Consider the following 22,031-nt stretch of genomic DNA (forward strand, 5'->3'; position numbering starts at 1 on the left):
GATTGCAGGGTGTTGTTGCTGGCCACAGGATCACGAGGAAGCTGTACCCAGCTGCTGATGCTGAATTCCTCTGTTCTGCAGCTGTTCTTATGTGTGCGAACCCGCACAGGGGCCAAACCCCCAAACTCAACAGCATCTCTCCACAAGGAGGCACCGTGGGGTAGTCCTATGTAGAGCAGAGCTATATCTCATCTTTTCTTTCACACCAGGTTCCACCTTTCTCTGCTATTCAAGTAATTAACTATTTTACATGTGTAGAAACAGTAACCATCCATGATACTTTCACCCTTTACTAGTTTGCTCCAAAACGCCAGAATTTTAGCCAGCATTTCATGACATTGCTACTGCTGGACGCCTTGGGGATGCCAAACCTAGGCCAGCTGCTAGGTGAAGATCAAGTGAACCCGCACACCATTATTTTTGCTTTACTCAAGCAAGCACTCTACCTAGCAAGGACCAGTTTGCCGGCCCAGCCTGCCTTCCATGGCCCAGAGCTCACTGGAATGGTGGGAGGCAACAGCATTAGTGCCAGGGATTGCCTGATCCCCATGCCACCAGGGCCAGGATCTCTGTCCCTGCGTGAGTCAGTAAATGCTTTTTTTCCAGAAATCCCACACCAATTCCAGAGGTACAAGCCAGGAGGGCCTGAGCTGACCTGTTACAACTGGTTTGGCTATTTTAAGGCAAGTGAGGATGAGAAGCACAACTGAACACCCATCTCTGCCTGTTTCACATTGTCATCCTGTGGGGACCCATGTATTGAAGCATTTGCTGTGGTTTCCTTTCAGGCTATAGTCACCAGGAGAAGAAAATAAATGCCAGGACTTCTCAACCACTTGCAAGTGGGTTGTTGTCACTGAAGCAAATGGGAAGGAAGAACTGGACGGTATTGATGCTGTGATGGTTGGTGTTGGTCACCATATACATCCATATATCCTGCTGGAGTCCCTCCAAGGTAAAAGCTGTTTGTAGAGTACTGCTACAGACACGTGTCTAGGAGCAGAGTTAACAAGCTGCATACGTACCAGATGGGGAAGTTATTTCCAGAATAATACCAGCCGAGCAGCTGTAAGGTGGGAAGTTAGGGAGGCGGCTGGCATGCCCGTGGCCAGCCAGGGCTGCTGGTGCCTTGGACCCAGCCTACATCCCACAGGAGGGGCTGAACCCAAAGCCTTCAGCCTCTCTTTGGCTGAAAGTAAACGGAGGTTTGTAACAAAGGTTGGAAAGGCACCATCCTGCATAGTCTGGGGAAAAGCAGAGGAACAGTCCAAACAGCATCATCCCGTTCCAACACCTTGGTTCTGCATCCAACACCACGGGCTACAGCCGGGTTACAGCAGCTCTGCTTGGCTGTTGACACCGATGCCGCGTGGCACAAAAGGGATGATTCACCACTCTTGGATTATTCCTCCCTTAAGCTTTACAAAACAAGACTTGGACATTTGAAAACATATCACAGCTGTTTGTGCTTGTGTTTCTGTAAAGCCCAGAACTGACGATGTTCCTGGAGACTGTGTGGCTCTTACTGGGAGTCAGGGCAGGAGGCAGGCAGTGCAGACCCATGGTCCTCAGATGGGTTACTGCGCTGCTCACACGCTTCTCCAGAAAAGCCCACCTGTCTTGAAGGGGCAGCCACAAAAACAGACCAATGTAGATCCTGACTCTCTTTCTCAAAAGCTAAATCCCTGCCACAGCCCATTGCTGGAGAAGTCAGCAAAATCCCATGCGATGGGCAGCGGGTACTGTTTGGATTTACTGCTGTTTATAATTCCAGCTTTTTTTTCTGTGCACATGCCCGCTGTTCTGCAGCAGCAGTGGTGTGCGTGGCTTTGGGAAATGGGACACCGGGAGATGTTTTCTGTGCTTAGGGTCCTTATCTGGGGGAAAGAAGGGCAGTGAAGACTGCTGTGTTTCTGAGCTGGTCCCATCATTGTGTGATGCTGCGTTTTGCAGGAAAGTTGTCAGGGAGGAGCTTGTATTCCCAGCTTGCCTCCTCTAGCCATCTTGAAATGCCTGCCAAAAAATAGCGTGGCTCTTTTGCAATACTTAACAAACAATGACTCCCATTTCTGCTGCCTTGGCAGCAGCAAGATGATGTTTCAATAGTTTTTACAGGCCATTTACATGGTCTTCTGAAAACTTAGATTTCCTGCATTTGTTCGCTTCTTTACAGAAGCAGTATCATAGGTAATTTTTTTGAAGGATGGATGTGTTTCTTGTGAACTGTCTGAGCTTGGGCAAAGGCTACTCCATAATGCAATGGCCCTGAAGCAACAAAACGTACCCTCGAGCTAAGCCCTGGCTTCACCCACATTTCCTTTGTCTACTGACACAGTATATATAACTGGCCATGTCACCACTGCCAGAGTCTGGGGCCCAGCATCCTGGGATTTTGAGTTGTACTCAAAGTTTTGCTGAATATTGCAGTTCAAGGGTCCTGGAGCCCTGTACACTCCTTCCATCCCTTTTTGCAAATGTTAAGATCAAGGGCTGCTATTTCCACAAAATCCCCGAGGCATGCGCAAGGAAGACTATTTTGGCATTTGTTCCAGGGGATTTGGGGTAGGACATGGTGGTAAGGCTCTCCCCAAAGGCCAAGGAGAAGGTGGACCCCTGCAGAGCAGAGGCAACAGAACCTGCTGGGTGGCCGTTCCGTATGCACCAAGGCCACATCCTGGAGCTGATGCTCTGTTTTGCCACACCACAGTCTTTCAAAACGTCTTCAGGGGACACAGATCACAGAATCACAGAATGTTAGGGGTTGGAAGGGATCTCTGAAGATCATCTAGTCCAACCTTCATCCCAGCATGCAGAGCAGAGGCAACAGAACCTGCTGGGTGGCCGTTCCGTATGCACCAAGGCCACATCCTGGAGCTGATGCTCTGTTTTGCCACACCACAGTCTTTCAAAACGTCTTCAGGGAAAAGAGATGCAACGGTAAATATCAGAATTCCTGTGCGACATGGAGCATGGAAATGGTGAGGTTTATGTCCTGCAGACCAACACCACATCAGGTCACACTTTCTCTTCAGGTAAGCGGAAAAATATTTTTATTATTCATTTCATAGAATCATAGACTGGCCTAAGCTGGAAGGGACCTTAGAGATCATTTAATTCAACCTCCCTGTCATGGGCAGGGACGCCTCCTCTCGATCAGGCAACACATGGGGACCGAACAGGGATCTACTGGGGATCGAACGCATGACCTTGGTGTTATCAGCACCACACTCAACCGACTGAGCTAACCAGCTATAAGGAATTTTGGTGTGGTTTGTGATTGATGTTATAAGCATGTGGTTTCACCACAAGAACTGTAGCTTGGTCCCACACTATTTCAGAGCACAGGGGACAGAGGAGTTAATCGCTGGAAAGATAGGACAGAAATATTTTCTCCAGTCCTGACCAGCCCATTATTTGCTCTCTAGACACTTATCCTTCCAGAAAAGAATTAAAAAGAAGCGTTGCTGTTGTATTGTGAAATTGATTACATATTTGGCAACTTGAGCAAAACCACGTGAGTCCTTCTGCAAGCATGAGGACAGGGCTGTTGGGAGGAAGCACTGCAGAGACCGCATTGCCTTAGAAAAGGAAAATATGGGGTGGTTGGTCTTATGATTTGCCTGTCCCTGGTCTGATTCAGATCAAGACACTCATTAGGAGTAGCTATTGCCAAGTTATTCCACACATTACTGCTCCTGTTACCAGATCCATGTTGTATGGATTAAACTGGAAGTGCCAGGTTCTTTTCTTTCCACCCACTTCCCAAGCCCACCCTCCCCCGAGGGTGTGGAAAGCACCTGTGAGTGCTCAGCAGATTCTCAGACCAATTAGCAAGCCAAGGCATGAGCCAGCCTGAGCCCCTCTGTCAATTTAACCTGGGAATTTCTCATTTAAACTGATGGAGAGGTGGTACTGCAAAATCTCCTTAATTATCTCCAGATGTCAGCTAACAGCTTGTCTCTGCTGTGGGAGTAAGAGAAAACTTGACGGCCACTCCAACAGGAACCCATGAAGGTGTGTGGAAGGTGCTGGAGTCTCCATTACCAGCGGTTTTTAAAATAGGTGAAACAAATATGGTGGTAAAGGTTAGTTAGAGTTGCTTTTGGAGGAGAAGATGGGTCAGATGTTCCTGAGGTCCCTCCCTACCCTGTTTCCTAGGGTCTGGTGAAGCTCTTGGAGGTGAAAGAAGACTTGGTAGCTGATGTGAGCTAATGCATCTCGACGGTGTCTGTGGTGGCTCCTCAGTAAGGTACTTCTCAGTAGTCTGAGAGCAGTGCCTTGCTTAGTGTTGGGGATTTTCTCCTCCTAAAAACCCTAATATCAGGCAATTAATACATGAAAGTGCTCCTAGGTGGGAGGCTAGGGGTCTTTACCTGAATTATGAGTGCTGTGATGTCAGCTAAGGGGAAGGTCTTCACTGGAGATGCTCTTGGAGAGGTGGCAGGAATTGAAAGCGTTTAAACCGCCCAGCCTGGGAGCTCAGTCAATATTTACAGAAGGGGGTCAGCTGCACCGACTGAAATTTGAAAACACTTGAAGGCCAATGGATGCCTTTAGCTGGTGGTGGTAGGAGGGTGCCTTCTGGCTGGACTACATGTGTCTTAACCATCTGCCCTCCAGACAGCTCTTCCTCACAGTTATTTGTTTAAAAGTTACCTTAACTATAATTCCTGTTTGCTCTGACAGTCTCTACAGTAGTTATGTTTCATTACCTGTGAATTGATAGAGACAGACCCATTAACACTGAGGTTTGGCTCAGAAGAGCTGAGAAGGGTCTAAAGTCCTTCCTAGTGCTGCATGTTACTTGGATGCGTCTCCAGTGGTTCTTGGGGGAGTGTGTGTGTTTATCTGCTTTGAATCCTGGTACAAAGACATTGTGAGTAAGGGAGGACATATACGCCCCTCGAGGATGTTCTTGTGAAGATTTTTGAGCAGTTGTCTGGGAAAGCTCTTAAGTTTTCTTTACGTTTTAAATGCTCCAAACCTAAGTTTAAATAAAACACAGTTCTCCAGGCTTTATTGATGCAATAAGTTTAACAAGGGCAGCAGTTTCCTCTTGACAAATTCCACAGGTTACATGCTTGGAAAACACAGTGACTTATTAAATCAGGGTAAACTTTGCCAAGTGTGGTTGAAGTAAAATACTTGTGCCCTCCATCTCTGTGTGCAGCAAAGAAATAGTGATTAAAGCCTCCTGGTCAATAAGGGAAGGCAGTGATAATACTGGAGACGGAAAATTAACTGTTGCACTGATGAGCGCAGATCCCACATCCCATCAGTTCCTGATCGGGTGGGGCAGCAGCAGCTGCTTGATGGTGAGCGGCCCACTTTGCTTAAGAGACTAGCTTAACAAGAAAATCCACTTTTTTTTTCCTTTTTCTTGTCCCCTTTCACCGTGACACACGACAAAATCTGCTGACAGAAGACTAGAAAACAGCAAACTGGGCTACGCTGAGACTTGTTTGTACATAGATTTGTTCCTCCTTGGCTTTAAGTGTTATTTTTAAACAGAAATGATAAAACTGGTGCCAGAGTTTTGCAGAGAAGGTGCCTTTCATATCTGATTAAGACTAAATGGATATATTAAGTTCCTCCTTCCCTCTACTTTAAGGACAACAAGCCCATTGCAGAGCCCAGACTTGCATCATGGTGCCAGGGAGCTTTGCTCCTCAAGGCTAGAAGGAGCTCACCAGGGGGCAGGCATGTGAGCAATCCTGTTCCTGGTTCTTGTTTTCAGCCACCATCATTTATTGCTCCTGCTGCTCCCTGTGGTTGCCCATGACTGATACATCCCTGGCATCTAACGAGGGTTGTGCACCAGCACCTCAGGACCTGGACAAACCCAGCTGTTTGGTGTCCCAGGCTGGGTGGAGGGAAGGTGATAAAACAGTTTTCTAAATTATGTGCCTTCACTTCATCCATTGGTGAAAGTCTCCTTCCTCCAGAAATTTGTGTGTGTGATGGTAATGGCAGGGTTGCCATTCCCTTACCGGTGGGGAGGCACAAGAAATGCTCAGAAATGGAGACAGGGAAATCTGTGGCTGTGTCTGCTCCTGTCTTTGTAATGACAACAGAAATTCAGGGGCCCTGGCCCAGTGTACCAAGGGATTATTTGCTTGAACAACACGCAGCGAAGGTTTTTTCCAGCTCTGAAAACATGAGAACGCATTGATGTGTTGTCTCTTCTAGTCTGTTTTATTCTCTTCTCTGCTCTGCACAGACTGTCCCTAGAGAGAAGCTGAAGAGATGGTTCCTGGGTGTCCCAGGATGCCATCCTCAACTGTGCCAGCAGCAAAGGTGAGTAAAGCAAACAGAATTTCACTGTGTTTCCAAGGACTTTTCAGGGCCCCGGTCATGCATGTGTATAATCACAGCAATTACCTCCCTGCTATCAAGCTGTGCATTTCCACTAACACTTTTGTTCCACATACCTGGTCCTGACAATAGCAGTGGTATTTGTCGGGGGGAACACCACAGACCTGAGGCAGATGACAGGTAAGTGAGTTTTAATCCCAGGGCACTGAGGCTTTGGAGGTGTTTCTACCCTAAATTCATGTGGCGCCACTTGCTGCATCTCGTCCTGCACCTCCAGACCAGATTCCCCACCAGGGATGGCCAGAGCCATCACTGCTGTAAGCAGCTGCAACAAAAGCATCTGGCCCCGTTTCTATGCCAGTAGCTCATCTACCCCAAAATACAATTTGTTCTTTTAGAAAGCTTCCCTAAACCGCTCTCCCCAAAGCACTGACACCACTCCTGGGAAGCTGCCGCAGTGTCCCTCTAACTGTGAGTTACTTGGATGCCTGCTGGGAAACTCAGAAAATCAGGAGCATATAAAGAACAAAATACTTTGTGGATTCCTTACTTTTTTTTACTGAGTGCTGGCAAGCATCTTTGCAGATGCAAGGTTTTGTTCATCTGGAGAAGAATCCAGTGGGAGGGAGACCTGGGGAGCGTGTAGCTTGTGCAAACTCCAACAGAGTCAAAGGCATACAAGGCCCATTTACCTCTGTAACAGTGTCCTGTGAATGTTTTTTTTCGTGCTCCTGACAGTGATCTTAAACCTGAACTCAAACAAATGAGTCTGATTTCACAAGCTCCAGCTCCTGCAAGTGCATTGCTCTCAGCCACGGCTCACTGAGCTGTGCTGGAGCGTGGCTGGCACAGCCAGCCCCAGACTAGGCATATGCTCTTGGAGTTAAATCCAATAGCCAGGTGTTGGGCAGGAACAGCAAGAGATCCTGGGGTGGGGAAGCCCAAGAAGGCTGATATCTCTTTGTGGGTGCAGCAGATGTGTGGCAGCCCAGGCTGCTGCACTCCCAGCAGTGCCCTAGCACAGGGGTGGTGGGTCCTGTCTCTCCACAAACTAAATCTGTTTGATCCGAGTGCCTGGGTCTGAGGTAAATGTCAGCAAACTTTTCCTATAGATCACCACCTTCCTTGTTACCAATGCGCTTTTTATTTCCACTTCCAGTTTCAACCCTCAGCTACACGCCCCTGCAGATCTGAATGCAGACTCTGAGCAGAGGTCTCTCTTGGATGGAGCTGCTCAGAACCCTCTGTTCTGCAGACCTTGGATGAATTTTTAATCCCCCTCCCTTGCACCCTCCTTGGTTATTCAAACTACTTAAATAGCTGGTATCCAACCTGGGCCCATCGCTCCGTGAGAGACTTTTATCAGTGGCAAGGTGATGCCCTGATGGAGACAGCAGCTTTCCCTGTGTACCCTGTGCTCACACTGCAGAGCCTCAGTGAGCTATCTGCTGTCAACCTCACGGCACAAATATCACTATATATTTTTCTAAGCACTGGTTTTCTTAAAGACATAGTCATCCACAAGCTGTCTCTCCATGGCCTCTGTGTCCAGCTGTATTCATTTGCAGAGACTTCATACTTTCTCACTGGTTACCCCTAAATATATTGAGCAGCTGAGGTCAAAGCCTTGTCCAAACTCATCCTTGTCCCCTGTGATTTATCCCTGGGAAATACATGAGTGCATGATGTTTCAGCTAACATTTCTTTGTGCTTATGCAACCCCTGTGGGAGTGTGGAGGGAGGCGCCTGCCCTTCCCTGCCTCTGCCAAAGCGTGGAGTCTCGCTTATAAATCGAGAGAAAGAAGGGCTCTCCGCTCTCTGGTGAGATGGAGTACAGGCGGCTGAGGCTGGTAAGTGAGTGTCTCTGGGGTCTGCAAAGCCTTTCCGTCCCTCCCTTCCCCCTGGAAGCAACTCATGGCTTGGGACTTCTGAGGTTAGCTGCTATGAATGCTTGTGGGTCCCTGCAAGCGTTCATATGGCAAGTGTGGCGCAGGCATGGGATACAGAGACAGTGTTTGATGGGTGCTATTTCTAGCTTCTCTGCAGAAGGGTAGGGAATTAAATAGTATACGTAGCTGAGAGATGTTTGTGATGTAAGCTAACCTCCACCATGCAAACTTCCCCCCCCCGATAACAAATAGTTAATGATAATACTCATCATATGCTAGTGGGTTTTTTTTCATTTAAAAAGGAAAAAGTCCAGTTTTCATCCCAACCTTGGAAAGTAAAGTATTCATTAGGTGCTGAAAGTTGAAATTAGAATTGGGGAATTTGGTGGGTTTTAGAAAACTGAGGAATTTTCTGTGTCCAGTAGAAGCTAAAAGCACTTCTCAGAGTAGAGGAGTCAGTGCCATCTGGCCCTAGTGCCATTCCAGTACTCTGGGTTAGTAACTCAGTGGAGCAGGGTGCTCCCAGCCAGTGCTGGGGTTAAACCGGGGGCTGCCATCAGACTCCAGGTCACCTGAGGGGTGGTCCCAGCTCGGATGATGTCCAGCCCTGGCCATCGTCCCTTGTTTCGTTGCCTGGCACTATCAAGAAGGGTTCGGGTCCATCATCCTCACTGCAGCCCTGGGACCCTGTCTTTTGAATCTCAGGGTGGAGGCATTTGCAGACTTGCAACAGCCCGTCTTTGCAACGCCGACCTCCCCAGCATGAGGGATTTGGGAGAGAGACACAAAAGCATCCCTAAAGCCAAGGCATGCTACACCCACAGCCCCTCCATTGGCCTCGGTGGTCATGTCAAAGTCAGGGGTGTCTTCCCCAGGGACAGGGGACAGGACTCGATCAGTGATGCAGAGACCGAATAGTCGCCATTCACATTTGGTTTTCTTTGCCTGAGAAAGGCAGGGGGAAATCTCCAAAGATAAAACACAAATATTTGCTAGACTGATAAGGAGGGATAGTTTAAACTTGTAAACCAAAATTGGCAGAGGGTTCTGGCTTAACTGCATTCTTCCAAAGCGAGTTTCCTGGGGGGTTGCAGAGTTTTGTAAGCAGCCTGGTGAGCGTACTGTAAAAGTGGATGGATTTATTTAAAAGGGGAAAAAAAAAATAGAGAAAATTAAGATTTTTAAGACATTTAATCCAACTTCTAAATTAAGAGCCAAGAATGCTGATAAAGTAAATGCAGGGTTTGGAGGTGAAATCCCCTGCAGAGGTTGTGCCAGCAGCAGCTCCCTCAGAGTGTGGTGACCATCTATGAGGTTTCTCCTAGGTTAAGCCCCATTCACATCCCAGGATCCTGGTGGAGACAGCAAGGATGAGAGTGGCAGTGGTGGGTGCGGGTATCAGCGGGCTAACGGCCATCAAGTGCTGCCTGGATGAAGGACTGGAGCCCACTTGTTTCGAGCAGAGCCAGGACATTGGGGGAGTCTGGCGCTACACGGTGAGCTGGCAGTGCCTGTCCCCCCTTTCAGTGGGAGCTGCAGCGTTGCAGGCTGGGGAGTGGTTTGAGTTGGGCTCCTGTGGGTGGGGAAGGGATGTGAAACCTTGCTGGGTGCTGACCTCTCTCAGCTGCCCTCCCCGAAACCAGGGGAAGGAGAGCGGTGGGCAGTCTCCACCATAAGGCACAGGGCTGATGTACCCCGGGGTGCCATGCCAGGAGCACATCGAGGCCGGCCGCCCCAGCCTCTACGCCTCGGTCATCAGCAACACCTCTAAGGAGATGTCAGCGTATTCCGACTTCCCCTACCCTGAGGACTTCCCGGTGTTCCTGCCCAATGCCCGACTCCTGGACTACCTCCGGCTCTATGCCAAGCATTTCAGCCTCCGGGAGCACATCAAGTTTGGGGTGAGTAGTGGGTGCCCCAGTGTTGCTCTGTTCCTTGTACACTGAGCACCAATGGTGAGCCCACTTGGTTTCCATGTTTCAGACCACTGTTGTCAGGATCCGGAAACGCCCTGACTTTGCCACCACCGGCCAGTGGGACGTGGTCACGGAGGCAGATGGGAAGCAGACATCACAAGTCTTCGATGCCATTATGGTTTGCTGTGGCAATTTCTCTGAGCCATCCCTTCCCCTGCACTGTTTTCCCGGTACGGTATGCAGGTACCTGCGGTCACCTGCTTCCAAGGGCTGGGAGGAGAAGAAGGAATAGTTGTTTCTCAGGGAAAATTCTTCCTTCGTTTTCTTGTTTCCACTTTTTAACCTCCTGGCATAAACAGCAATATGTCCTTGTGCTTCAGCAGCCTTGTTTTTGCAGGCACTGGTCACATCAGGGCAAACTTTCAAGGTAGGATGGTTTAGCTTTGGATAAAGTATCCACCGAGTATGTAAGATAGGACAAGGTTCTCTCAGTGAAGCTTCTTCATCTTTGAGAGGGCTGGATCTGTCACTGCTGTGATGAATCTCCCCAGTTGTCAGCATGGAGAGGACTGCCTTGTCATCAGCATTATCAGGCACTTCTGAAACCACTGGTAGGACAGGAGCTCTGCAGGCTTTTCTGAACCTTTGTGTCCCCATCTTTCAGAGGATGAATCCCGAGACTGCACCAGCACAGCTCTTGCAGATAACTGTCTTCCAAGTCCCTCCCAGCACATGTGTCCCTGCTCACTGCCGTGCAGGCACTTGTGAGACCCCTTTTTGGAGAGGAAGCACTAAGTCTGTGTGCGTGGGATGGAGGGCTGGACCTCCCCAAGTCTCCTGTGGCCACTGATTGTACTTCCTTGCTCTTGCCATCTGGACTGTTTCCACACCAGTTCTCCCAACAAAAAGCACAAATATTCAAGTAATTGAAAGTTTTGTTTCTTTTCTTCCCAAGGCATTGAGAGGTTTCAAGGCCAGTACTTCCACAGCCGGCAGTACAAGCATCCTGACGTGTTTCAGGGAAAGCGTGTCCTCGTGGTTGGCATGGGCAATTCGGGAGTGGACATTGCAGTGGAGGCCAGCCGTGTAGCTGCAAAGGTACCACCACCCAGCCAGCCCAGAGGTGCAGGCAGGGTGATACTGGCAGTGATAGCTCAGTTTGCCATTACCGCACAGAGAGCAAGCTGGGTTTACCCTGCATGGTGTCCAAACAGTATTTCTGAACCCATATTTCTTGGTCAAAAAACTATCCCAAAGGCAAGCTGGTTATTCTCTGCTGTTTCACCTCCATCACCGGCTGCCAGGAGGTCTTAAAGATGCTGTTTCTGCTTCTGCTCTGTGTCCCTCTGGGGTTACTTTGTGAAGGTAAAGCAGCAAATTCATCATTCAGATCATTGATTCTCCACTCTCTCCCAGGTTACTATTTGCACCAATCGAGGTGCCTGGACGCTCAGCCGTGTGTTTGACCATGGCTATCCATGGGACATGGTTCACAACACTCGTCTTATGAGCTTGATGAGAAACAACCTCCCCAGGCCCCTTTCATGGGCATTGATGAACTACAAGGTGAACCAGCGGTTCAATCATGAAAACTACGGCCTTCAACCAGAGAGGAGGTACTTCCTGGTGGCTCCCATCCCATGTGTTGTCACAGGACTTGTGCTGCAGGCAGGGGGGAGATCTCCCACAACCAACGTCTACCAGTGCAACAACCAGCACCCAGTCTGGGGTGATGTCCAGAGAGAAGTTTGTAGCCCAGTTGGAGAATATAGGCTGTAGACGCCCTCAGGTGATGCAAGATGGAGCACACCGAAAAAGTCCAGGAAGGACAAGAGGAGTTTTCCTCCTGAGGCTCCCTGGGAAAAAGAGGGAGGTTTAAAGCATATATCAGTTCAGAAAATAGATGGTTTAAAGAGTAATTGAGTAATTCCTTCTTTCCTGAAGAGGAAGATGGAAGGAGATGCCTGTGAGTCACTTGGGCTGTGGGACAGTGTGACATTGGTGTAAGGGTGGCACATGTCAGTGTTTGGAACAGGGGGGAGTCAGGGCTGTTTGCTCAGAGGAAGTGACACCAGGAGGTTGTAGCGCTGGGAGCCCCGGGGGGAGGAATGGGAGCACTGAGAGGGCTTGTTCATGGTCTCGAACACTCAGAGCCCCTTGGCTCTCCACAGCCACCTGGTGCGCGAGCCCATACTGAACGACGACCTTCCAAGCTACATCCTGACGGGGAGGATCACCATCAAGCCAGGCGTGAAGGAATTCAAGGACAACTCAGTTGTTTTCCACAATTATCCTGAGGAGGAGCCCATCGATATCATTGTCTTCTGCACGGGCTACAACTTCTCCTTCCCATTCCTAGAAGAAGCAGTTGTCAAGGTGGAAAACAAGCATGCATCCCTCTACCAATATGTGTTCCCAACCCAGCTGGAGAAGCCCACCCTGGCCATCATCGGGCTGATCAAGACTTTAGGAGCCATCACGCCCGTGGCAGAGATGCAAGCGCGCTGGGTGACCCGTATCTTCAAAGGTAGGAGAGCTAACGTGAGCTCTCCTGTGTACCAAAACACAGTTCACACTCGACAGGTCTTGTCCCCTCTCTGCACCAAAAGGGATTGCTGTCCTTGGAAATCCCAGAGCTAGGAAGCGCACTTCAAAATAGACAAGGGAGAATTTCGGGGCTTCAGATTTCCCAAGTTATCTCACTTCATCTGAGTCCCAGTGATATGAGTGCATGCTTGGACTAAGCTAAGTGCAAGTTCATGACATGTACCTCAAATCACTTTTTTTCCCCCTTTAAGCTGATGCTTTTAAGCTAATGCTTTGTACTCTGCCTGCTGCAAGCCAAGAGCATGTGCTCCATTCCTTGCTGTGACTCAGCTGATGTGCAGCCCTGCTCTTGAGCCTGCAACCACAATCTAGTTCAGACTGCATTTTCTCTCTAAAATATTTTAAAATTCAGAGCACAGACATGGATATGTAAACCTGAATACAGAGGTAAGAGCTGTCTTTAAGAAACTGTGGTGGATTCATCCTGGCAGAATTTGCTGTTCTTTAAGGGACAGGGTAGTTTGTCTACCATGACTACCAGAGAAGAGTCCTATTGTCCCACAAGATGAATTATTTGTAGTTATTGGGTTGAAGAAAGAAACCTACTGGGTTGTTTTGTTCTGTTTAGTAGAATAATAACCTCCCACTGGGATGGTGTGGAGGGCTGCACCAAGGCTCTGCCACAGAGCAGCTCTGGGGAAGCTCTGGGGTTTCTCTTTGGGATGATCGTCTCTGACGCTTGCATGGCTCATCTCACCCCACATCACCTGCCTATGCCCCAACAGTACAAAGCTATAGAAGCAGGAAAAAATGTGGGTAAATTTGTACCACCGTGGAGGGCTGATTTCTGGCAGAATTGCCACTGCTGAGCTAAATCTGAGCAATCAGGCTTTCCTGCCCTCCCAAGGAAGGGCTTCCCACATTTTGCATCATTGAATGAATCCGTAAGTCCCTCCAGGAGTTAAACTCTGCAGGATGCTCTCTTCTCTCTTCTAGGTTTGTGCCAGTTGCCTCATCAGTCTGTCATGGAGAAGGAAGTAAATGAGAAGAAGAAAAACCAAATGCGAAGGTAAGCCAGTCCCTGGAGTCCCAAAGGTTTTTCAGGAGGTTGAAAATCTCCTGGAATTTAGGAAGCAGCAACACAGCTCACCTCTGCAGCTGTTCCCTGAGCATATAGCAGAGGTGAGGGAGGATGCCCAGATCTAATCACCCCCTTATTCGCTTGCACCGAGCCAACGTAACATTTGATTTGATGCTGATGTTTTACCTATTGATGATGGGAAGAAATTAATTCAAGGTAGTCAAGACTAAAGCTCTCTTGGGAGTTGGGGAAGTGTATCAGGGTCCCCAGGGACTGAGAGATAAAATGACAGAGAAATTAATGTTAATAAATGCAAAGTAATTCAGCAGTAAAAAGCCAACCCGAGGTGTACATACAAATTGTCTTCCCTCTCAGCATGGATATCTGAATCACTGTGAATAGGCATCAAAACACACTACCATGTGGTTCACAGGCAGGTAAAAGGTCTGATCAAAGGCTAAGAAATCTCAGGAAATTAATGAGATAAAACCAGGAAACATTAATTCATGGTTCACCCAGGTCACTATAGTAGAAGAGCGAAATACAGAATTGCACAGAACAGTTGCTGTACGATAGAAGGCTGAACACACGTGGCTTTTTTCAGCCCTCTGAAGGTGAGACATGAAGCTGTGAATTCTGCAGTGAAGGCGAACTGGTAGCAATTCTCTTATTCTCCATGTATTTTTGCAATACTTGGTGGAAATGAACGTGAGGTTGACAGTTGGCCTTGATGATTTTAGAGGCCTTTTCCAAACTTAATGATTCTATGATTCTATGTGAGGGAGAATAAAGGGTTCTGCCTTTCTCAGGCTGCATGCGACTCCTCTGCAGAGACCAAAGGGAAAATAGCTAAAAAAATAAAACCAAACAAAACTGGTTTGGCAAGGTCTTTTAGAAAGGGTCCACAGAAGTGAAGGGCTCCAGATAAAACTCGTGGGTGATGAAGTGAAGGACCACTGATGCATATAAAAAAGGTGTGTACCAGGGCCAGCATCACTTTACATGTGCTGGGTCACAGTAAGGATTTGGGCCTGGACAGACTCTGATTCCCACTTGCACATTTGTCCAATCCCTTCCTAAGAGAAGCCCGGTTGCATTTGGATGCAACAACGATGTGGATGCAGAGGATCTGACCTCTAAGTCCGCTCCACGGATGCCAATCTTTCTTCCACCTCTTTTCGTTTTGCCGATTCACTAAGGTTCGGTCTGTCTTTTGATGAAGTCCTCAAAGCCGAGTGGCTGCCCTACTTGGACACGATCGCCTCCTTCATCGGTGCCAAGCCCAGTGTGCTGGAGCTGCTCTTCAAAGACCCCCGGCTGGCCCTCACCATTTTCTTTGGCCCCTGCACCCCCTACCAGTACCGCCTGGGGGGCCCTGGGCGCTGGGAGGGGGCACGCCAGGCTATCCTCACCCAGTGGGACCGGGTCCTGAAGCCCACAAAAACACGAGTGCCTGCCAGCTCCTCCAGCATCTGCCCTTCTTTCCTGACGGTGGTGGGGTTTCTCCTGCTCTTGGCTGCCCTGGTTTTTGGTTTCTGGTAGATTTTAAAGCCTGTTCAACATAGAGAGACTTTCAATCAATAAAATTTCATCAGCTGTGGCAAGGGCATGGCTCTGCATGGCTGGGGGTCTTGTGCCCGGGCTGGGGCTGTGCCAGGAGGTCCCATGGGCAACCCACAAGTCTGGGGCTGTAAGGGCTTTAATTGACCTCCAAAAATTGGGCTGCACTGTGCGCCATGTCCCCCATCCATGCCGTCTGCTGGTGCACACGCAAAGGGAGCATGCTTTGCTGACTTCCTGGGGGTGTCAAGCAGGCATCACATGGAGGGGAGCACATCAGGACAACCCCAAGCTGCTGCCAGGGCTTGGGGAGTGGCGAGCTGCAGCTTTGGGAGTCCTTGCAAGAGCAGGTCCTCTTGGGATTGCCATCTGGATTTCCACCCTGCCTCTCCACAGGAGGCTGAGAACTTCCTGCCAGTGTGCTGAAGTACAGAAGAGCGGGGAAATGCGGGGGTAAAGGTCGACGGTGCAAAAGCCGTGGCGAGCTGCCCGGACTTCAGCCTTTCCTTTAAATCTACAGCTAGAGAAACTCAAAGCAAAGTTCGGCTGAAGCCCAAGCAGCAAAGGCACGGCACTGCCCAGCAAGGTTTGCTTCTCGCTTCTCTCCGGCTGGGTTTTGCAGGCTTTAAATGTGGGCAGGCATCTCTCCAGGGTTTTGGCATTTGCCTCGCTGCTGGCGGGGGGAGAGGGGTGCTGTAGGGACCCCCTGGAGCAAAAAGTCATCTGTAGGCAGTGCTGGAAGAGAGGGGTTACTTTAGCACCCTGGGCATGTTGCTGTGCTTTCCCAAGGACAAGGGAGGCTCCGGAAACAGCAGGTGGGAGAGGGTTGGTACGTCCTGCCCTGCTCCTGCTGGCTGGGCTTTTGGATGCAGAGGGATTTTCTTGCACCTCTCACATTTTTCTCTGGCTTTCTGCAGTTTCTTCCTGTCCCTGTTTATGTTAACTTACTTTTTGACACAAAACAAGTAGAAAAAAAGGTAAAAACGACTCCTCAGACTCTGTAGTGGGAGTGTTTGTTATCTAATCAAAGTTCATGTGGTTTCATTTTCTTCCTGGTTTCTTCGCTTTCCAGCCAAGCTTGGTGCAGCTCAGTTTACATACCCCGAGCTTTGAGTTCCTCCCATTTATTCCCTGTGTTTCCTGGGTTTCTTACCTTTTGTGTATTCTGTAATCCCAGCTATGCTTTCACAGTGCTGTCTAACTTCTCAATTGCTGCGCTGTGCTCCTGCTCAGTCAAGCATTGCATTTTTTTAAAAAAAAAACCAACTTTTTGTTTTCAAGATAATGCCCTTTAATAGGAAATTGAAAAGGATAGCATGAAAAGGAGCCAGTTTGGCTGAGATGGTTTCTTGAAAATGTTTCAGGAGGATGGCTTTTTGCAGACAGAAGCAGACAGCTGTGAGCCCTTTCCCCTTTTTTGCATGCCCTGGTTTGGGCCAGAAAAGGGAATAAATAGAAGCAACAGCGCAGCAAGGTTTGAAAGTCTCCTTTCCCCCTGTCTGCAGGAGGAGAATTGCTGGGCCTTCAGTGTGGGCTTAGCACAGCAGGAAGGGTAATGAGGAGCATCCATCTGTAACCTTGAGTCAGGAGCTGGTGATGGCTTTCTCCAAGGACAGTTTTCCTCTGTGGACACCTGCAGTCAGGAGTGTTTTGCTGGGAACGAGAAGAAGGCACTGGTGTTTCTGCTAATCCCCGGGCTATTTTATTTCCAGTTGTTTGCACACCGGCCCGTTGCTTGCTGACGGACAGCATGGTGCGGAGTGTGGCTGTTATCGGGGCCGGGGCTGCTGGGTTGGCCTCCATCAAGTGCTGCCTGGATGAGGGGCTAGAGCCCACTTGCTTCGAGAGGAGCGAGGACATCGGGGGGATCTGGCGCTACACGGTCAGTGGGCTCTGCCTGTGTGGGGAGGATTTTTCCTGAGTTTTTCCTCTCCCTTGGATGCCCTTTGCCTGCAGCAAAGAGGAAAGGTTGGCCATGACCTCAGGGATTGTCCCTATCCCAGTAACAGGGTTTCCCCTGGAGAAGGAGATGAAGGGAGCAGAAGCCATGATCACCAAGTGCTAGTCCTGGTTTATTCCTTGCACCTGAATACAAGGAGGAAATACACTCAGATACTTTGAGGGGAGAAAATCCTGAACACATACAAACAGCAACACTGGCTTCACACAGGACTCCATGGATGGCAGGAGGGTCAGCGTGTATCGCTCCATCATCAGCAACACCTCCAAGGAGATGTCCTGCTTTAGCGACTTCCCTTTCCCAGAGGATTTTCCCAGTTGCCTACCCCACAGCCTCCTTCTGGAGTACTTCCGGATGTACGCCTGGCACTTCAACCTCCTGCAGCACATACACTTCAAGGTGAGTGAGGACTCCAAACACCATGGTGAGAAGAGTCATCAGTAGCTGCAGATACCAGGGCATCATCCAGGTGGGCCAGGACAATGCTAGGTGCAATCTCACAGGGATCATGTACCTTTTGCATCCTGAATTTTGGATCCATATTTTAAATTACGCTGCTCAAACATGGCCTGCCTGGTGCATCCCTTGCCTCAATGCCATCATCGGGGGAATGGTGCAGGGTGGGATTTAACATCTTCAGGGTTGACTTGCTGCTCTGCAGGGGCCCAGCCTGACCCCAGTGGCCCCAGCCCTTTGCAGGCAGCTCCTCTCTGAAAATTGGCACAGTCCCTGACTGCTGTTTTCTTGGGCTTTGGTACAAGACAACAGTTCTCAGTGTGAGGAAGCACCCGGATTTCACCACTTCAGGCCAGTGGGAGGTGGTCACTGAGACCAACGGCATCCAGGAGTCACACATCTTCGATGCTGTCATGGTTTGCACCGGCCACTACCAGAAGCCCAACTTACCATTGGCTTCCTTCCCAGGTAAGCCCTGCTTTGGCTGGGCTCCTCCAGGGTTTCACCCAGCCCCCATGAGTCCCTTGGTTGATTCTCCTCTGCAAGCTTGCCTGCTCCATGAATGCCTCATGCTGGGGACCCTCACCCTGTAGGAATGGTGGGGGGAATTTCCAGGAATGGGAAAAACACCTCATAAAGGTGCAACCAGGCTCTTGCATGAGACTTTTCAAATCAGGGCTGAGCCAAGGAAGTGTAAGAGGATGGCATCACCCAGGGAGCCAAGATCTCCACAGGTTTCTGAGCTGCAAGCAGGGGTGGAAGATGGAGGGTTGGGGTTTGCAGAGAATCCAGGTATGACCTGGGAAAACCAAATGTATCTGGTAGTAGGAGATGGTCCCTGCTCTCTTTCTAGGTATCAACACTCGCTTCAAAGGCCAGTACCTCCACAGCTGCGAATACAGGGACGTGGAGGCTTTCCGGGGAAAGCGGGTCCTTGTGGTTGGCGCTGGCAACACCGGCGGTGACTTATCTGTGGAGCTGAGCCACGTGGCTGCGAAGGTATATCTTCAGAATATGCCTTCCAATACCTGAATGGAACCTACAGGAAGGTTGGGGAGGGACTTTTTACAAAAGCATCCACCAATAGGACAAGGGGAAATGGATTTCAGTTAAACAGATTTCTGTTAGATCTTAGGAAAAAATTCTTCGGTACGTGGGTGGCAAGACTCTGGAATAAATTGTCTTAGAGAAGTTGTGGATGCCCCCTCCCTTGAAGTGTTCAAGGCCAGGTTGGACAGAGCCTTGAGTAGCCTGATCTAGTTGAGAGGCGTCCCCGCCAATGGCAGGGGGGGTGGGGTGAAATGGCAGGGAGGTTGGATTAAGTGACCTCTAAGGTCCCTTCCAACCTGGGCCATTCTGTGATTCTAGGATTCACAGTGGTGACAAGCCTGGCCAGAAACGAGAGAGCCAGTGGCTCAGGGCATGAACAGGAAGCTTTGCCTACTGGGTTTGTCAATAAATAGCATTTCAAATTGAGGGCAATTCGAGAAGCTCTGCAATTCCTGGAGAGTTTGGGCCAGCTGAAGAGTTGCCACCCAGCAGCTGTGGCTGTCCCCAAGCTGTGGGAACTTTGCAGAAGGCACTACCAGCTGTTTGTTCATCTGGTTGCTGTCTCGATCCCTCTCAGCTTCCAAGTACAGATGAGATTTTCCATTCAAGCGCAAAACTGGTAATGAGACGTCTGGGCAGGAGGCTAAGACCTTCCTTCTCCCCTAGGTGTTCCTCAGCTCCGGGAGCAGCACATGGGTGTTAAGCCGGCTTTCAGACCATGGCTTCCCCTGGGACATGATCAGCACCACCCGTTTCAACCACTTTCTTGAGTGGCTTCTCCCAGCAGCCCTCATGAAGAGGATCAAGTTTCGAAAGTTCAATTCACGGTTTAACCACGAGAACTATGGCTTGGCTTCCACCAAAAGGTGTGGGGTTTTTTCTGACTATTTTGTTGGTTGGTCAGGGGTTTTTAATGGTGTAAAATGTTCATGTTTTAATTTCAGGGGATATTTGTAGAATAGCAAATCATTGGAGGGGAACTCTGGCCAACGAAGATGTTTTAAGTCCCGTCAGATGCTAACATTGCTGTCCTTTTTTCCACCTGCAAGCTCCAACTTCAAGATAATTATCAACGAACAGCTGCCATTTTGCCTTCTCTCTGGGACCATTGTGTTGAAGCCAAAGGTGAAGGAGTTCACCGAAAGCTCTGCTGTTTTTGAAGATGGGACAACTGCAGAAAACATCGACGTGGTGCTCTTTGCCACGGGCTACATCTTCTCATTTCCATTCCTCGAAGAGTCGGTTTGCAGCCTCTTTGATGACAACCGCTCCCTCTATAAACGCATCTTCCTTCCCCAGCTGGAAAAGCCAACGCTGGCCATCATTGGCTTAGTCCAGCTGACCGGCTCTGTGATGGTGGGAGCAGAAATACAAGCTCGCTGGGTGACAGGGATATTTGCAGGTGGGAGACAGGGTGCAGGGATGGGGGGGATCTGTTGGGGTGGGAGGTTTGGGGCAGCCTGACCTGCTGTGCACAGAGCTTAGGGCATATTTTGTCTCTAGCCACAGTGCCCGTGGTGGCCATGGCCATTAGCCCCTGTCCCACAACTGCATTTCCATGTCCCTGGACCCTATAACCAGAAAACACAAATGCTCTCAGTAAAGGAACTGGGAGCATGGGAAGGGGATAAACTTTTCTGCTTAAGGTGCTGCTGGAGGCCTCTGGTTTCTTTGTTCTTCTCAGGCTGGAACAAGCTCCCTCCCAACACCAAGATGATGGCTGATGTGTCAAAGAAGAAGCCACTGGTGAAAAGGTGGGTGATGCTCCTGCACCCGGGGTGCTCTGTGCCAGGGAAACACCCAAAAAGGGGGCACTATCGTGGTCACAGGAGAGACCTACCTAGGAGATCCAACTCTTCCTGGATGTATTTATTTCCTCACTACCCATAGTGAGGTGGGCAAATGCTCTTGTGACTCCTTTATGGATGATGGACCAAGACACCAAGGGCACGGTGCTTTGGAGCCGCTTATGGCAAGACCAAGGACCTGCAGGGCCCCTCCAACAGGTCTTCAAGCCATGTTCATATTCCCAGCATGTGAAGATGGAAGTTCGGTTTCCTCCAGACTAAGGCTGCCATCTCGTGGCTTCTCCTTCCCAAGTCCAGGCTGCAGAGATCTGTGGAGTTAGGGCCAAGCCTCATCCAGAAACCGTACTGACCCTAGGCAATGCAGGTGGGGTACAGTTTGGTGGCAGTTTTTGACAGGTCAAGATGAGCATTAGATGAAGTTGGAACTCATCCATCATGTAGGTGGGAGCTGACATCCTGCCTTGCTGGCATTGGGATTTTACAGGAGGTTGAGACACGTCCTCAAGGCTGTGGGACGGGTATAGTGGATGTGCTGTCCTGCAGCAGCCTTCAGGAGCAAGGAGGGGACCTCAGGCCAGGGGAGGTGCAGGTTGGGTTTGCCTGGGCATTGCCACCAGGAGCCTCAGCGACTGCAGACATGATGCTGTTACAAAGAAATACGGGAGTCTGAGGTGCAACAGAGACAAACTCGAGACTGTCCTGGATTTGCCGAAGCAGGTTCAGTACATGTCCTCCCTCCTGCAAGGAAGATGAAGCCTCAAGCAGAAAAATCCTGGAGGTCCCTCCCAGCATAGAAAACTTTCTGCATCTCCTGATCTCCTTTGCAGTCTTATCTGTGAAGGTCTACTCCTCCTCCTCTCAAAACCTGCCAAATCTACACCTGCAAACCTTGGGGAAGGACATAGCATGGGTATTTGTGGCACTACAACAATGGCAGTGTTATGCTAGAACTATTTCTGAGGCCACAACTAGGTTGCAGAGATATAACAAGCTTTTGCCTATTCCCTGCCCCAGGTAACTGCTGGTGATCAACCCCACAGAGGCTCTTTCAGTGCCTTTAGATTTATTTGAGGTTGGGGGAACTCAGACCCAGAGACTGGGGCTTGGCTGACGTTTGAGGCCAGAGCTTTTGTTTTCCAGGCAGCTGCGAACTGGGAGGGGATGATGCTATTTGATTTTCTCTCTTTTCTGTCCCATTGAAGAAATCCTGCTGAGAGGGAGAACTTGAAGATGAGTTTTATCAGCTACGCCGATGAAATTGCTTCATGTGCCGGTGTAAAGCCCAACATGCTGAAGCTGCTCCTGACAGATCCCCGGCTGGCCCTGGCCGTCTTCTTTGGCCCTTGCTCGCCCTACCAGTACCGACTGGTGGGACGAGGGAAGTGGAGCGGGGCCAGAGATGCCATCCTGACTCAGTGGCAGCGGACACTGAAGCCCTTGAGAACTCGG

At 49.6% G+C, this 22,031-nt stretch overlaps 2 protein-coding genes across 2 annotated transcripts in view; both read left to right on the top strand.

The window, feature by feature from the left end:
* The first annotated feature begins 9,574 nt into the window (after positions 1–9,574).
* Positions 9,575–15,290, top strand: LOC104272370 (dimethylaniline monooxygenase [N-oxide-forming] 1-like). The gene is made up of 8 exons (XM_009867346.1): positions 9,575–9,700; positions 9,917–10,105; positions 10,188–10,350; positions 11,076–11,218; positions 11,537–11,736; positions 12,292–12,647; positions 13,664–13,736; positions 14,948–15,290. The coding sequence occupies exons 1-8, from the start codon at positions 9,575–9,577 to the stop codon at positions 15,288–15,290; spliced, it is 1,593 nt and encodes a 530-aa protein (XP_009865648.1).
* A 1,768-nt stretch (positions 15,291–17,058) lies between these two features.
* Positions 17,059–22,031, top strand: part of LOC104272371 (dimethylaniline monooxygenase [N-oxide-forming] 4-like) — a 5,094-nt gene continuing 121 nt past the window's right edge. The window contains exons 1-8 of the mRNA XM_009867347.1: positions 17,059–17,190; positions 17,479–17,667; positions 18,030–18,192; positions 18,578–18,723; positions 19,441–19,640; positions 19,824–20,176; positions 20,459–20,528; positions 21,785–22,025. Coding sequence (XP_009865649.1) covers positions 17,059–17,190; positions 17,479–17,667; positions 18,030–18,192; positions 18,578–18,723; positions 19,441–19,640; positions 19,824–20,176; positions 20,459–20,528; positions 21,785–22,025 — 1,494 coding nt within the window. The remainder of the gene's footprint in view (positions 17,191–17,478; positions 17,668–18,029; positions 18,193–18,577; positions 18,724–19,440; positions 19,641–19,823; positions 20,177–20,458; positions 20,529–21,784; positions 22,026–22,031) is intronic.

The sequence above is a fragment of the Apaloderma vittatum genome, unplaced genomic scaffold (assembly GCF_000703405.1).
Source record: "Apaloderma vittatum isolate BGI_N311 unplaced genomic scaffold, ASM70340v1 scaffold384, whole genome shotgun sequence".
In the NCBI taxonomy this organism is placed as follows: Eukaryota; Metazoa; Chordata; class Aves; order Trogoniformes; family Trogonidae; genus Apaloderma; species Apaloderma vittatum.